This window comes from Pogonomyrmex barbatus, unplaced genomic scaffold, assembly GCF_055798465.1.
Source record: "Pogonomyrmex barbatus isolate J1 unplaced genomic scaffold, ASM5579846v1 scaffold14, whole genome shotgun sequence".
NCBI classification, from domain to species: Eukaryota; Metazoa; Arthropoda; class Insecta; order Hymenoptera; family Formicidae; genus Pogonomyrmex; species Pogonomyrmex barbatus.
In genome coordinates, this window is record NW_028297110.1 from 4,583,605 (window position 1) to 4,600,378 (window position 16,774).

Genomic DNA, 16,774 nt, shown 5'->3' on the forward strand with positions numbered 1-16,774 from the left:
TCGATTCCATTTATTGATAGTAACTATAATGGAAATTTAATTCATTTCGTTATTTATTAAACAGAAAATGCGGTATTATGTATAATGATTCTATTTATTATCATTTAATTTACATATAAATTACTTATGATGGATATTAATGTATTATTGTTTATTTAATTTGCCAATATATATTTGTTATCATTAAATACAAATTGTAATAATTTATAAAAGTTTCTGAAAAGTTAAATATTTTTTTATTGTTTTATTGTGTGAAACTAAACTTTTATTTATTCTTGTTTCAGATTTGACATATTGAACATGTGAGGACTTTCAGGAGGCATAATGAATATTTAATCCCAAGAAAGATCGTATAAATAACATAACATATATCATTGATATTGTATCGGAAATGTTTTAATTTTCTTGAATATTGTATGAATTTTGTATGTATATACATATATATGTATATAAAATGTCAGAATCTTTAAAATCACAACTTTAGCGATTCTAATTTATATCACGTCCCTTACTTAATTATATTTCCATTCTATTTTGTCTATTTTCAAAAATTAAAATTTTTTTTAAATTAATTTTTAATTATAATTTTATCTTTGAAGTTATAACAATTGTTTTTTTACAGGTATGGTAAATAAATAATGGTAAATTAATGCATATGCTTTAATAAAGATTAGTTAATAAAGAAAAAATTTCTAAGAGTCAATAGAATAAATTGTATATAAAAAAATATATTGATGTCAGTAATTAGGAATTCAGCAAATCAGTTTTTACATACATAATTTTATAATTTTTTCAACATTTGCTAACTATTCAATATGCTTAATAAAAAATAGATATAAATTGATAAAAATTATTTCTCAATAATCCAAAAATTATCAGGAGAATAAAATCAAATAAATGTTCAGTACGCGTATTTCACTAATGGAACTCTAAATATTGTAATTTTAAAATTTAAAATACCTATCTATCTCCATCTCTCGTTCTTGTCAAAATTATTGATATGCATATTTTGGAGTTAATTTCCTTTTCTGTTGTCGGTAGTGCAGAAATCCGTTTTGCTAAGGGTAATTCCAAATGTATGGAATTTCGACACAAAGTAATATCTCGTACAGGCGAGTCACGGAAGATGGCGTTGCGGCATCTCCGGTCTCTCAGGAGGGAGCAGATCTACCTGCGCTGGTGTGGTGGTGGTGGTGGTGGTGGTGGTGGTGACTCCGACTGAGTCGTGTGTGCGCCAGATCCATCGATTTAACGGGAACACAAAATAAGATGCAACGTCGTCTCGCCGTACGTCACGCGTCTACCCGTGTCGTGGAGCTGATGACATCGAGCGCGACCGCGAGCAGAATCGTCGGGTGTTAAGACGTTATGGGAAGATGGTGAGGCAGCTCGGTTACCTCGGCCACTGGGAGCATGGGTTCGCAAACGCTGGAGATCCTGAGACAAGGCATCTGGGCGAGCCTGACGGGCGGCTGGTTTTACGATCCGCATCTCGACGTTTTCTCCAATACGTTCCACCTCTACGTTTGGCTGTTCCTGCTCTGCCTGCCGTTCACGATCTACCTGGTAAAGCGAAAGAGAGAACGAGAACACACGCTCCTCTCCGTCCACGCGGCCGTTTATTTTGAGATTCGCTTCGGTTTCCTCTAAGTCGGCTTTCTTCTGCGAGGCTTGTCATAACGAACGACCAGATTCACATCGATCTCCGACAAACGATCCGTCGTGTTTCGTCCTTGGATTCGCGCCACTTTCGAAAGAAATCAAAAGAAACGGCTGCCACATGACCTACAATTATCTAACACGCTCTGATGTTAAAGTCCATTTCCACCAATGTCTTTCAATTTTAGTCTTGATTTTATTTATTCTTTATTTTTTTCTAATTTTCTTAAAACTAAAAATGAATGAAAAATAAGTTAAACTGAGATTAAAGTCATTCCACATTGGTAGAAATGGACATAAATGAAGTTTTTAATGCTCTCATTAACAAAAAATTTCACTGTATTTGTTTTTATGAAAGAGGATAGATTGATTAAAAAGATCTTACACATTTCAGTATTTTCCTCCAACGTTGTACGTTTGGCTAGCATACTGCTCGTCGTTCATCGCTGTTTTCGGAACGATAAAGTGTATGAATCACGCTCTTCACTGTGTATATGATACCACGGAATGTTTAGAAGAACCCAATCAAACCATCAGTCAGCAAAAGTCAGAAGGGGAGAAGAAATGGGCGAGCCACAACAAATCTAGAGAACAGTCGCAAGATCAAACTGGCCATGGTATAGAGCTGCAAGTTTTGAATGGTACGTTACATAATTTAGTGACAATCACTTTTACTCAGCCATCATATTGACTCTCTATAAAACGATAACATATGTATATATATATGCAAAATAATAAAGTAAAATGAATTATTGAAATAAAAAATACTGTTAAATTAATTCTTAAATCTGTTTAAACAGAATTTATTTTATTCAATTTTTCACAAAATATAAATTATTTCTTAAATTATTATACATGATATTGAATTATTTTATTAAGTAAATCAATCTCATTTTTTTTTTTGACAAACTATAATGTATTTACTTTGACACATTTATTTAATTATATATTTATAATACATTTATTCATGATCAAATATATTATTAAATAATTAATAATATATTTAATTAATGAGATAATTAAATGCCTTGTATAATATTTTATATAATAATATATTTCATGAAAAATAATTGAATACTTCATCTCTCTTTCTTGTTTTTAGGTAAAACAGACACACCACCTGTAGAATGTTCATCGCGTAACTCATTCATTGAGCCAAATATACAAAATTCTGATGCGGATAGTATAACATCTGAATACACTCGGGATAAAGCTAGTTCGACTATAGATTTAAAAGTGGAGATACATAGGAAAAATAGTTCGGAAAGTTCAGAAGAGGCGCAGCAGCTTAGCAAACCAATAGTAACCAGCATTAACGTACACGAAGCTGAATTAGTTTCTGCACAGTATCACGAACCACGTTTTAAGAACATTATAAATGGTAATTTAATGCTCGATTATACCTAATAATATATGAGAAGATTAATATGAGAATAGTATTAGTCATATTAGTCATATTAGTATAAGAATAGTGTATAAGAAGATTAGAAATATAATTACACGTTTATATGTATGCGTGTAGAATGGAAATTAAAGCGGCAAAAGTGCGTAGTAATAGCAGAAGAAGATCGACCGAGATCGCGTAAATTATGCCGGCATGCATCCGAAGATTCTAGAAATCAATACTCGAAACAGAGTAATCTCGGTAAAACGGGGTCCGAGAGCCAGATAAAGCAGACCAGCTCATTGGAATTGGAGCATTCCCATAGAGGTGACAATTATCCATATTGGAAGTCCAATCAAAGTGTCCGCAGACTCAATTCCAATTCCATACCGATGGAAACACACTTGATGAATGATCATCCGCAGAGCTTAGAAATCATATCACAGAAAGGAGATGCAGATAACAATAAGATCTCGTCTCACCCGCAATCGTTAGAGGTAAATTTGATTTGTTGTAAATCTTGCATTCAAATAATTGAATATAAATATAGTTGCAATCTTAAATTGTTTTGCCTTGTTTTCAGTAAAATACAAAATTAGAAACTGTATTTTTAATTTCTAGGTTATTACTAAAAAACCGCATCAGCAATTGGTACATCCGCAAAGTCTCGAAACAATTGGTGCTACTAGTAAAAACATAAGCAGCACCGATGACAATAACCTGCCTCTTCATCCTCAGAGTCTTGAAACAATTAATACTAAAAAGGTATGAATAAATTTCATTTATTTTTATGAAATTTTATTTTTAAAAAATTTAGGGTTTTATGAAATTTTTTTACAAATATTATCTTACGAGAGAGATGCGCAAGTTCATAATTTTTAAATAAAAATGAATATTGAAGGTTTTACCGCAAAACACACTGAAGAGGAATCAACTACAGCTCTTACCGTATCTCAGTTATGGATCCGAGATAGTTTATCCGATAGCTGAGCAAAGCGATGAGCAATTTGCTAATGAAAGTTCAGGAGGGTTTAGTTTACGTGATTCCTACAGCCCGTTATTGACGCGTAAAAACATAAATGACGCGAGTGCTACATCTAATCGAGATAGAAGCCTCAGTGCTGGCAGGTTTGAAGATAGATTTTCGAGGTAATAATATATATTATTAAAAATAATGTCAATACACTCTTTAATATATCAATGTAATCTTATTGATATCACTGTTATTTTTCAGGTTTAACGACGACAACGGAATAGATAATAATTCGGCAAATTCTCGAGATGCTTTACTGGAGGAATCCAAATCTAGAGGCGTGAAAAGGAGATACAGCAACGCCAATCAGAGTAACCATGAGTTTTCAGATGGAGAGAAAAGTAAAGAGAAACGGCAGGATAAATCCAAAAACATAGTAACGGAAGATCCACTCAACTCAGGAAGCATAGTCGGAATAGACTGGCTGTTTGAAAGCGGGGATTGTTCGGTAGAACCGTGGGCAAGTAAGAGTAAGTTCAACGAGAAAGCGTTATGATTGTTTTTAGGTAAAAAGTGATCTGGTCCAATTATTTTTCGCTGTATGCAAGCTTATATTACGTTTTTCTAATTCGTGCTGCCAGTATTTTGGACTTTCACTCGCTCTGATGATACGGATACATCAGAAAGCCTACAGACGGCTAGTACAGATTGTAAGTTGGACGCACTATAGAGTTTAGGGTCTACAGTCGCGTTCGGGAAGATCGCTATCAACTTAAAGAATATTTTAATACGACATTCGATAGGTAGATGAGCATATCGCACATTTAGCGCTTCATTCGGCTTTGCGCATGATTCTCAATTCACAATAAAATCGAATCTTGCATCTTCACAAATAAAATTCAAAGGCGATCGATGTTTCGGTGTTAATTATAAACTGTTTCTTGATGATGAAAGAAAATAAATACCATCGTGTACTAATTTGCGTAGATCTGCACTCTAAAGAGCCTGATTCGGGGTCATCCAGTACAACGACCCTCAGCATCGAGAACGAGGTGAAACGGAAATTGTTGCCGCAACTGGAGGTGGACAGCACCGCCAAACGTCACCAGGGAGCGATCCCCAAGCAAAGCCGTCCAAAACTCACCGCGTCGGATGCCGCGGACGATAATATCGTGTCGGGCGTCGAACAGCCACGGGAGAATCTTAAACGTTATCTCGAGGTGCGACGGGAGAGAGCTAGGAGACGAGGTGCCAAGTTGGAACAGACGAGCGGTTCGAATAACGAGTTAAGTACGTTGCTGCCGAGTCCGGCGTCACCGTTACTGGCTGCATTACTAAATAATTCCGGCCGGGATCTGCCTGGCCAGTCGAACACCACGTCGTCCGATTTGCGACTCAGTCGTAATACCGAGAAGCGACAATTTCGAACTAGATATGGACGATTGAAGCGGACGACCAGAGGTCACCGTGCGAGGTCGCGCAACATCGCCAGCAATCGCGACGATAATGTCGTGCCGTTAACTGCATTGTTCGGTCTGATCTCGAGCGGTGAGTGTCACCTAGCCACTAATCAGAACGATACCTCAGAGGGAGCGGTGCACTATTTTCGCGACGATAACGGTCACTGGCTGGCTTACACGTTTGATGAGAAAGGTTCAGACGTAGCCGCTGCTGCCGCGGCAGCGACAACAACACAAACACCTACTAATCCGCACAATGAAAAACTGCTGAATATGTTATTGCGTCAGCAACTCACACAAAATATACACTACGATGCGAACTGGGAACTCGCGGATTCATTGAGCAATAGTTACAGCAGCCTGTCGCTCAATTCCGCTGGTCTGACAGTGATAATCGATACGCCGCCGGTGCTGTCAAGTCCAGCGAGCAATCAGACCAAGACGCAGAGCTCACCGCCATCGAATTTGGTCTCCTCGAATACTGGCAGCTCGAATCAGTGCACGCTCGGTGAGAATTCCGAGCGTGAGCCATTTCATCATACCTTAATCACACGCTCGGATTCGATGGCCGACAGGAATCGCAGATTACAGAATCTATTGGGTAATCTGAATCTAAATCAATATCAATCGGACCTCAATAGCCGCATGCCTGTGTTGACTTTACCCACGCATCAGGAACCTGACATAAACACCAGTTTATCGTGGAATCGTTTCGTCGACGGCCTGGATGGCTCCGACTCCAAGCCGAAACAAACTAGACATTACTACAAGTGGAAGATCGGCAGACTGCCACACATCAAAGTGCGCTTCGATCGTCTCGCTCTGCTGGCTCTACTCGATCGCAACTTGACTGTGTTCGAGACCATCATCTCCACGTTGCTAGCGGGTACAGTCGCGGGTTTAGGTCTTCTGCTACTTCAACAGGGTTTCTATCGGGATATTTTCGCGTTCATATTTTGTTTCGTGACGGCTGGCTGTCAGTACTCATTACTCAAATCAGTCCAGCCCGATGCCGCATCGCCCACACACGGTTTCAATCGTATCATAGTGTTTTCCAGACCCGCGTACTACATCCTGTGCTCGAGTCTGATTCTGATTTTCAACGAGACGCTTAGGAACTTTAAATCGTCGGATTTTCGGGTGTACGGATTGCGCGTCGCCGATTACGATCTCATATTGCAAGTGCGAAACGTTCTATTAATATTCCTGCTGTGCTTCCCAATCGTATTCTCGCTAGGACTTTTCCCGCAGATCAATACGTTTCTCATGTACGTCTGTGAACATCTGGACATTCACCTATTCGGCGGTAACGCGACTACCAGTCTGGTATCCTCACTTTACTGCTTGTGCCGCAGCGTAGTCGCTGTTCTTATCCTCTACGGATTTGCTTACGGTGCCCTTCTCGAGCCCAAATCTTCGCAGCACATTCTGTTCTCCATATTCGTCGGCCTACTCGTCGCGATATCCTACCATCTAAGCCGATTGTCTTCGGATCCCACTGTAATATGGGACATCCTCAAGGCGAATCTGTGGCCGCCGGAGATAGGGGACAGATATGCAGAAGAGAAAGAAGCTAAAATCATCGAGAACACGTCATCGTCACAGCCCGACAACGTAGCCGCGACTTATAAGGAGGCTAAGAGCAAAACGTCCGGCAGGAAGAAGGACGTGAAGATCAAAGTGGGCGAGCAAATGTCAGATACCGAACTGGTGGATCCCTTGCCGGAGAAACTACGCTCAACGGTGAACTCCAGACTAAAGAACGATCTCATCGTGTGCGCGGTAATTGGTACCCTGTCCTTTGGGATTCACCGTACGACGGTGTTCACTGCTTTGCAACCGGAGCTCAATCCGGTGCTGTGGAGTATCGTGAGCTGCCTGGGCTTTCTCCTGCACTACATCGTGCCGCAGTTACGCAAGCAGCTACCGTGGCTATGTCTTTCAAGACCGGTGTTACGTAGTCATGAACACGCGCAATTCGAGGTACGCGAGCCGGTGAAGATCATGTGGTTCGAGAAGGCCTATGTATGTCTGTGCTTTCTTGAGCGAAACGTGCTCTATCCGGTCGTCTTTCTCGGCGCGCTCACCGAGTGCTCGTCGAAGATCGCCAACAAGTTCGGCGAGAGCATAGGCGCGCTCATCGTCGTCGTGTGCGGTCTTAAATCGCTCAGGTCGGCGTACTCAGACCCGTCCACCCGCTACCTCGTCCTCATCTTCGCAGTGCTCTTCTTTCAACTGGACTTCAGCAACTTGAGTGAAACCTTTCTGATGGACTACTTTGTCACAGGAATCGCGTTCGCCAAGATCTACGAGTTGCTACTCAAGATCCGTTTTGTCGTCACGTATATCGCGCCCTGGCAGATCACCTGGGGTAGCGCGTTCCACGCGTTCGCCCAACCCTTCTCCGTGCCGCATTCGGCAATGCTCTTTCTTCAGGCCGGCATCTCGGCGATGCTCAGCACACCCCTGAATCCGCTGCTGGGCAGTGCGATCTTCATTTCATCCTACGTGCGACCCGTCAAGTTCTGGGAAAGAGACTACAAGACCAGGAGGGTGGACCATTCTAACACGCGTATGTCCTCGCATCTGGAGCGCAATCTGGGCGCTGATGATAACAATCTGAATTCGATATTTTACGAGCAACTCACGCGTTCCCTCCAGCACAGTCTGTGTGGCGATCTCGCGCTTGGCCGTTGGGGAAACGTGGAGCAGGGTGATTGTTTTCTGCTCGCATCCGATTATTTGAACTGTCTGGTACACATAGTCCAATTGGGAAACGGACTGGTGACATTCCAGTTGAGAGGTCTCGAATTCCGAGGGACATATTGCCAGCAAAGAGAGGTGCATAGAAAATTATAGTGTGACTGTTTTTTTTTTTTTTTTTTTTTTTTTTTTTTCCTATTATACCTTGAAGCTAATTACTTCTTTACACATCCTTTCAGGTGGAAGCGATCTCGGAAGGTATCGAGGATAATGACAATTGCTGCTGCTGTGAAATGGGTCATCTGTCGAACGTACTTAGCGTGAATGCGGCCTTCAGTCAACGCTGGCTCGCCTGGGAAGTCGCGAGCGCGAAATACGTGCTCGAGGGTTATTCGATCTCCGACAACTCGGCGGGCTCTATGCTGCAAGTGTTCGAGTTTCGCAAAGTGCTGGTTACTTACTACGTCAAGAGTATCGTCTTTTATGCCGTAAAATCGCCAAAATTGAAGCAATGGTTGGAGAATTCGGACATCATGGATGCGCTCAAACCGACACTCGACAAGAACTTTGTTGATCTCGATCCGGTCTTCAATGTGAATATCGACGAAGACTTTGATTTCCGTGCAAGCGGTATCACGCGGAATAGCTTCTGCAATATTTATCTCGACTGGATACAATATTGCGCTAGTAAACAAGATAAGGTGATACATTGATTACATTTGCATTATTTCGTCGCCTTGATACTACAATAACGCAATTCTTAGTTTGACAACTTTGTTATCTGTACATCAGTATTAAATTGAAGGATAAATACGTTTGAATTACGTCGAATATAATTCTTTTTACTACAAGTAGATAAGTGAAAAGTTTGAATCTCAGTTGAAATTAAAGGATATAATTATTTTATTCAGCTACAAGAAAGATATTATTTACTTTAATAAAGTAAAACTATATAAAATTGGAGTAATAAGGTGACGATTTGTATATAATTCGCAGTTTTTCCGAAAATGATTTCAGCATATTATCTTTTCTAGTCGTTGGATAGAACGCGCGATTCGTATCTCGTGTCTCTGTGTCTTTCATTAAGTCTGCTGGGAAGACGTGTGTTAGGTGCTGCGTCTCATAACACGTTATCAGGCGTTGAATTTTTTCTCTATGGATTACACGCTTTATTTAAAGGTACAATCTTATAGTAATTATTGATATTTAATAATTTTGTAGAGAAATTATAATAATATTATATTTGATAACAGGAGATTTTCGAATAACATCAGTCCGTGACGAATGGGTGCTGCACGATGTCGATTTATTACGTAGCGTAGTTGCAAAGGGTATAAGGATGGCCTTGAAATTACATCAAGATCATTTTATGAGTCCAGAACAATACATCGAATCACCAGCACTTTTCGAAGCTATCGACAATCATGATCAGAATCTCGTTATTAGTCACGAAGCGGATCCACTTTGGAGAAACGCTGTTTTGAGCGGTGCACCCAGTCTGTTGGCACTAAGGTTTGTATTTTGCAAATGGAAATTAATGGAAGCGCTGCATAGCAATTAAGAAAGTTTGAAATTTTCAGACATGTACTTGACGACGGTATAGACGAGTATAAAGTAATAATGCTCAACAAACGTTACTTGAGCTTTCGAGTGATCAAGATGAATCGTGAATGCGTCCGTGGACTCTGGGCTGGCCAGCAGCAGGAGCTGGTATATCTGAGGAACAGAAATCCAGAGCGTGGCTCGATACAGAACGCCAAGCAGGCTCTGAGAAACATAATCAATAGCTCCTGTGATCAGCCAATTGGATATCCGATTTATGTCTCTCCATTGACGACCAGTTATGCCGAGACTAATGAACAATTGTGTTCGATAATCGGAGGACCGTTGACTTTCGGCACCATAAAGAGCACTGTATTGAAATTGTGGAGAAGGTGCGTGCTACGAACGAAAATGATTTTTTAATCTCATCTACGATTCAAGTTTAGTTTTTGCAACAGTATAGTAAATATCGTCTTTGAATCTAACAATTCAATTTTCATTTCCAGAATAAGAAGAAGATGTGGTCAAGGTTGCTCCTCGGGCGGTACTGGCTCCCAAGATGACGGAGGCTTTGGAAATGACGGAGTATACGCAATGACCACTTACAACATACACTCTGGTATTTGCAAATATTATTTGTTTGCAATAATTCTTATTTGATTAGATTATTAAATAAAATATAGGATTAAAAATCTATAACCATTTAAAAAAAAATTAAATTTATAATAAATTGAGAGATGGAGGATTATAAGTAGATTTGTATATTTCGCACGACATCTTTTCTCTAAATACGGAATAAACTTCAAATTAACTTGGATAAAAGTTTGGCCATTATTTCTCTCTAAACTTTTTAGAATTTTTTTTCTCTAACATCTGATTATTTAAACAATGTAATAAATTAATTTTTCTGATAATATATTAATATATATTTTATCTTTACATATAAAGTAATTTATGAATTCAGGCTATACTCAATCGGGTCACAACACCTCCGGTTCTCAATCAATGGAGTCTGGCTGTCAAATCGGTGGTTCGACTGGTCGAGGTTCTCTCGGTCGTACAAATACGGGTTCTTTAGGTGGTAACAGAGGCTCACTGGCCTCCGTTGGAAAGCCAACCAGCTCGACACTCGCCAGTTTGGCCGGATTGCTCAGTAGTAATGATATCAAAATGGAAACAAAGAGCGAGACAAGTTTCTCTAGCAAGCTAGAGAAAGAAGAGGTTTTCCAAAGAGTTCGCGTAAGTATCATAGAATCGCGGAATATATCTGAAAATTATTTTCATTCCAATTAATCATCAAATAAAAAAAAAAGAAATAAACTGTGCTTTATTAAAATTCAATTGTTAGTTTCAATATTTCTTTATATTATTAATTGCTACAAATTGTTTGATTTAATATTGAATGTTCAAGACATGAAAAAGATATTGAAAATGCTTTTCTCCATACACATGAATTATTAATTATTAAACGCTTTTTCTTAAACATAGATTATAGACCCTAATCAAGTTTACGATGCGATCAATTTGGGTCGACGTATAGACGTGATTTGGCCAGACGAAAGGATGCGACAGCAAGGCGGTCGTTCCGGCTGGCAACATTGGGTACCGGAGAGAGGTATGGAGGGCTGTGTGGTTCACCGTTGGTCGCCGAATCATCGCGATCCCAATCGACGGTCGCACGTCGATAAAGTCATCTTGCTTGTAAAGATCGAGGACAAATATGTGCCGGTAGCCGAGCAAGGCGTGCGAGATTTGGGAGCAGAAGTTTAGCATAGTATTTCCGAAACCGACACGATAACAGTTGTCGTTTTTATACCCTCGTTTTGTCGATCTGCAGACTTGGAATAGCGCATATGCGTCGACTAGAGTAAAGTTCAGCAGTGATCAGACTCTCGCTCGAGCGTGCCTGACACTAATGAGACGTGAAAATGCGAGAATTAATCTCTAACAGATGTATACTGACGATGTATACTAGTTACCTACTTCCACGAAGTCAATACTCGCCATTAGAACGTAAATTGAAGGACACGGATCAACGACATGCTCAATCATGTGAGACTCTTAACTTATCGATTAACAAATTTCATTAGTCGCAACATCATCTAGCATCTTCTTTTTTTCTTTTGATTTTCAAGGTTCACAATATTTTTTACTCGCTTCAGTAGGATTGCTCATGAAATTTGCTCCGTGTCTTAGCATGTTGTCGCAAATCCTTCCGATTGCATCTCATTTTTGTTGATATTGTACTTAGAAATATATAATTCGATAATATTCCTTAGATCCTCAGATTTAACTCCATTCTTAATTGTCATTGAATCGCTAGAGTTTTGCTTCATGGGTAACTTTCGACCTGACACGTAGATACGTTGCAAGAATTATAAAGATTGTACAGAGAGAGAAATATAAGAATATTTTGTCACCTTGTAAGATAATCGTAGATACATATATTGTTATTTCGCGCATAAGATAAAACGCCAATCGCCAAGTTATTCAATGCAAACCGAATTGTACCATGTTGTACCATACATACTGTGTATATTATAATATGATGATATACTAGTTTGTTCACTCTCGGAACAGAGCAGATGTTATACTTGTTGCCCAATAATATCTAGATTATTTACTATCGGTTAATAGAGAAAAGGTAGCGTCTGGGCGCGTTCCTCTTCCACTAATCTATAATGTAAATGCGGTATATATTTTTGGCGGTTGATGAAAAGAAAAGAGAATTTTACCCGCAGAGTAGAAGTGTACTATTTACGCATATATATAATAATGTATCATAAATAAGAGAAAGTCTCTTTAAACGTGCTGTTTTGTTGTGAAGCTCACAGCAAAATTTCGGGTGTGACACCAAGCGGCATCGATAGGATATTTGTATATAAAAAAAATATCATTCGTGTTTTTCTACATTTTGTTACGATTCTCTTTTTTAAAAGTATAAGCAGTGTAGATAAATTATAAATATATATATATATATATATATATATATGTATATATATATGTATATATACGCGTCGTGCGACACATGCAGACCTCGAAGCGTCCAGGATCTATTCTACTTGAGCGTATAATTTTGCGGGGCTACGCGAAAAGTCGCTCCGGCAGAACATATCCACATGCACTGAAGATAGCGGTGTCGTTTTATTCACTTTCACGCCCATGTACAAAAGCTAGTTAGAACTTATGCATTACTTAATTGTACACGAGCTGTTAGACTCGTTAGTTAACAGTGCATTTATATTTGATGAACATCTCGTCGGACGAGGGTATCAGGTGTGAATGCATTGACGTGAATGCTCCATCGGGCAATGAAATCTATAATGTTACTCTAATGACAATGTTATAAATTGTTTTCGTTTTTTTTTTCTAATTTTGTATATAATCTGTAAATCAACTTCTGCTTCACTTGTTTTCGCTATAAATGTTATAAACGAATATGGAGACGTAGATACTGGTTATTTAAATAATAAGGAACGCAGGGTTGCTTGCAAAAATTATTACATAAATTATTATTGCATAAATACACATTTAGCCTGTTCGCGTCCGTTATCACGTAACAGATGAAATATACGTATATATACATACATACATACATACATACATACATACATACATACATATATATATATATACATCCATACATAAATACATACATATACAGTGTCTCCAAAAAAATGGCTAAGTAGTATGCTTGGAGTTGTTGATTACAAGCAGCATTGACTACGCTTTCCTCTACGTGCGTGCACCTAGCGTACTCCACGCGTGCCTAGCGACGGCGAACGCGTGTCTCACTCCTATCTCATCGCACGCTTGTAACTTGACTATTTTCATAAATTAATAACTCGTTAATTATTGTGAAAATCGCAAAATGGTACAGGACTTTTCGATTCAGTTTAGTCTGCTCTATGATCGCTTGGCCATTTTTTGGGACACCCTCTGTGTGTGTGTGTGTGTGTGTGTGTGTGTGTGTGTGTGTGTGTGTGCGCGTATGTATATATGTATATATGTATGCATGTATGTATGCATGAATGCATATATACATCTGATAAATAGAAAGAAGGAAAAAATAGTTTTTTGCAAGTGACCACAGAATCACAGCATTGCCTTATCATGGTGTCTTAAGATACACCTGACTGATAATGAAAAAGATTATAGCTAGTCTTTTAATTGTTGGTAACACATTTATGTATCGCTTGCTGCCGAAAGACGCAAGGGGGAGCGGGAAGGAGAAGGGGAAAGAGGAGTGCTCTTTCACCAGAGTTACGTGAAATAATAATCTATTATCTCTGACCTATTATATCTTTAATGGACAGTACTTTCGTACACACTGATTGTACACAAAGATCAATAATAAACGAGAAATATTGAAATCTGATTAGATAATGATTTATCTCGATTGCACTGCCACAAAGATACATGCTTGATTTAGTCGCTGAAGTAACTGTCCTCTAATCTTTTAAACAATTTACTGAAATTAATATATACATTTTGTACAATTTAAGAAATTAGCATATAAATCTGTTGAACATCAATCAAAATCATTATTATTATGTTATTAAAAATGAAATTAAGTTACATCAGAAAAATATATGTATATGTGTATGAAACGTATTTTAAAAATATGTATCGTTATACGTCAACGCAGTTTGCGAATCACTTTGAAAATTTATCATCATTGCATATAATTCGTTATCAGTTTGACTCGTCAGATGATTTCTATGAAATGTATATACCATTTATAATATATATATAAATGTTGAGTGTTGAAGATACGAACAGCTATCTCGAGAATATCGAAAAGTCGTGTCTAAAAAGACATATATCACAAGTTTCATACAAGTTCATAGTTTTTTTTTCACAATAGTTTCTATAATAATTTTTCTAGAATCTAGGATTTCTTTTATTATTTTTTTTAAACATTTCAAGAGAATCTCTAATATATTTTTGGTCGATTCAAGAATATAGGCTGTTGAACAAGCTCTCTGTATCATAGAATATTTATATATAATACAAATATTTCGATATAATATATAATCTGGACATCAATAGATTTATGAGTGTTACATATATATTAGTTTCGTCATTAAGTTTATATATATATATTGCCTTTTACAACATAAATATATATCTAAAATTTTTACCTATTGCTTATCTGAGCATGATTAGATAAAAAAGGCCATAATTCTTGGACGAAATAGCTTAAAATGTTACATTCTCTCTACAAGTATGAAAATACATTTAATCAATAGAGAGAAATGGAAGCGTAAAATGTGTTTTTTACATAATTTATTATGTTACCATGATTACGACTTGGTATCGTTACTTTCTGTATTAATTGGTCCTTCATGCGTTAGTTTCTGTATTAAATTCTCTATTATCTCGTTGTTAACTAAACCGATAAATTTATCTACAACTAAGCCATTTGAAATTGCTATCACTGCAGGTACAGCTTTCACTTCGAAGACGTGCACCAACTCGGGATTCTCTTCTACATCGACTATAGCCAAATCTATCTTGTCCATAGGCTCTATAAGTTCTATTAACTTGGGTGTTAATATCTTACAAGGATTGCACCATTCTGCGTGAAAATTAACTATAACTGGCACGTTGCCATTCATCACTTTGTTCACAAACTCGTTATTATTATTTATTTCATACCGTTTATTATTTTGACGAAATAACGAAATACGCCTCACCATAGCCGGCATACAATTTCTTATACTGCAGAACATTGTTCTTTTTTTTCTTACTATGCAAATAAATAAGTTAAAGATTCTATATGTAAAGATAAATGTTACATTTATAAATTAAGTCTTGCATATATTGAATGTCTTCATGTTTCTCAGCAGAAAAAAACCTAAAAAAGAAAAATTATTACAATAGTTATAAATAATGCAGTATTTACTAGAAATATTTATCGCTTTGTACAATCATGAAGAAGTTTCAATGTTATTATGGTTAATAAGATTTACATTAATTCAAAACGTACTGAAGAGATCCTTAAATAACGCTTAGAGAACCCAGCTGGATATCCGGACTGGCCTAACAGCCTCCACTAATCCGAATTTGATATATCCCACAAGGGAAATTATAGATGAAATGAGTAACAAGATTAAAAGTACTACACGCCAGATGAAGAGTCGATCGTATATCTGCAAAATAAAGATCCATTTAAACATGCGCACAATTCTATTTCAGAATATAAATGACCTCATTTAATGTTGCACTATTTTTATCCTTATGACTATTTTAATTGTGATCGATTTCAGAATGAAGCCAACCATTGGAAGAATCAACTTGACTTGGAAATTTCAATTTCGGAAATGACCTTTGTCATTTCAAAAAGAATACGTCGTTCAATTTCCAATAGAAACGAAGCAATTTAAATGTTGCCTCACTAAATTGCCATTAGTTTTAATATAATTAATGATCGACTCGATACTTTTTTACAACACGAGATTTCTGTCCAGCAAAAATAATTATAATTTTATTAAGAGATAATTAGGAGTTCTATTGAGAAGATGCTCATAAAAAAGCTTAATCGGAGCTCAGTCGAGGTCGGGGCCTTTCCGTACATCTGGCGCTCGGGTTGAATGAGCAGAGAAAAGAGAGAATGATTTCTGAAACTTGGAAATTTCGCTGATCTTCTATACCTTGCTGGTTGCGGGTGCGGGCCTCTCCGACGCGCGCGGCACACTGATCAAAATAATCGTGAGCGCACTCACGAGCAGTATAGCGATCACGCCGACCTTCCTCTCGAGGCGCAGCGATATCACGAATATCAGCGCGGCCAGCACCCACAGGCTGAGGATGACGAACAATCCTACGCCGACGCCGAGTATCAGGGTGGTCATACCTCCGAGAGGGAAGCCGGGAGAGAGCGACGCGACAACTGTCAGTCGGAATAACGGGGGGACGTATATACCTTTAACTCGATTCAGCTACGGCGCGCGTCATTACGCATCGCGAATCGTCCAACTCTGCGGAGGAATTGCAGAGAGCTACCTTACCGACGAATTAAATTACCATCAGCTTTTTCGATTCGATGTT

The 16,774-nt window shown here is 38.1% G+C and overlaps 3 protein-coding genes across 5 annotated transcripts; 1 reads left to right on the plus strand and 2 right to left on the minus strand.

Moving 5' to 3' along the window:
• The first annotated feature begins 1,197 nt into the window (after positions 1 to 1,197).
• Positions 1,198 to 14,099, plus strand: pcx (pecanex). 2 transcript variants are annotated; one of them, XM_011644434.3, is made up of 16 exons: positions 1,198 to 1,566; positions 2,054 to 2,300; positions 2,762 to 3,040; positions 3,182 to 3,540; positions 3,665 to 3,808; positions 3,945 to 4,192; positions 4,278 to 4,546; positions 4,658 to 4,726; positions 5,004 to 8,317; positions 8,419 to 8,880; positions 9,214 to 9,358; positions 9,433 to 9,691; positions 9,760 to 10,113; positions 10,228 to 10,340; positions 10,686 to 10,960; positions 11,210 to 14,099. In XM_011644434.3, the coding sequence occupies exons 1-16, from the start codon at positions 1,414 to 1,416 to the stop codon at positions 11,489 to 11,491; spliced, it is 6,972 nt and encodes a 2,323-aa protein (XP_011642736.2). In that variant the 5' UTR covers positions 1,198 to 1,413; the 3' UTR covers positions 11,492 to 14,099. The 2 variants fall into 2 exon arrangements, with proteins under 2 accessions (XP_011642736.2, XP_011642737.2); XM_011644435.3 differs by lacking the exon at positions 4,658 to 4,726.
• Positions 14,095 to 15,456, minus strand: LOC105430750 (thioredoxin, mitochondrial). The gene has a single exon (XM_011644439.3). It carries the CDS (start codon positions 15,454 to 15,456, stop codon positions 15,028 to 15,030), a length of 429 nt encoding a protein of 142 aa, XP_011642741.1. The 3' UTR covers positions 14,095 to 15,027.
• On the minus strand, positions 15,456 to 16,720 carry LOC148937388 (transmembrane protein 218). 2 transcript variants are annotated; one of them, XM_089073052.1, is made up of 3 exons: positions 16,378 to 16,720; positions 15,714 to 15,876; positions 15,456 to 15,581 (listed from the first exon to the last, which is right to left on the minus strand). In XM_089073052.1, the coding sequence occupies exons 1-2, from the start codon at positions 16,576 to 16,578 to the stop codon at positions 15,736 to 15,738; spliced, it is 342 nt and encodes a 113-aa protein (XP_088929178.1). In that variant the 5' UTR covers positions 16,579 to 16,720; the 3' UTR covers positions 15,456 to 15,581; positions 15,714 to 15,735. The 2 variants fall into 2 exon arrangements, with proteins under 2 accessions (XP_088929178.1, XP_088929179.1); XM_089073053.1 differs by having other exon boundaries at positions 15,456 to 15,578; positions 15,712 to 15,876.
• Between the last annotated feature and the right edge of the window lie 54 nt (positions 16,721 to 16,774).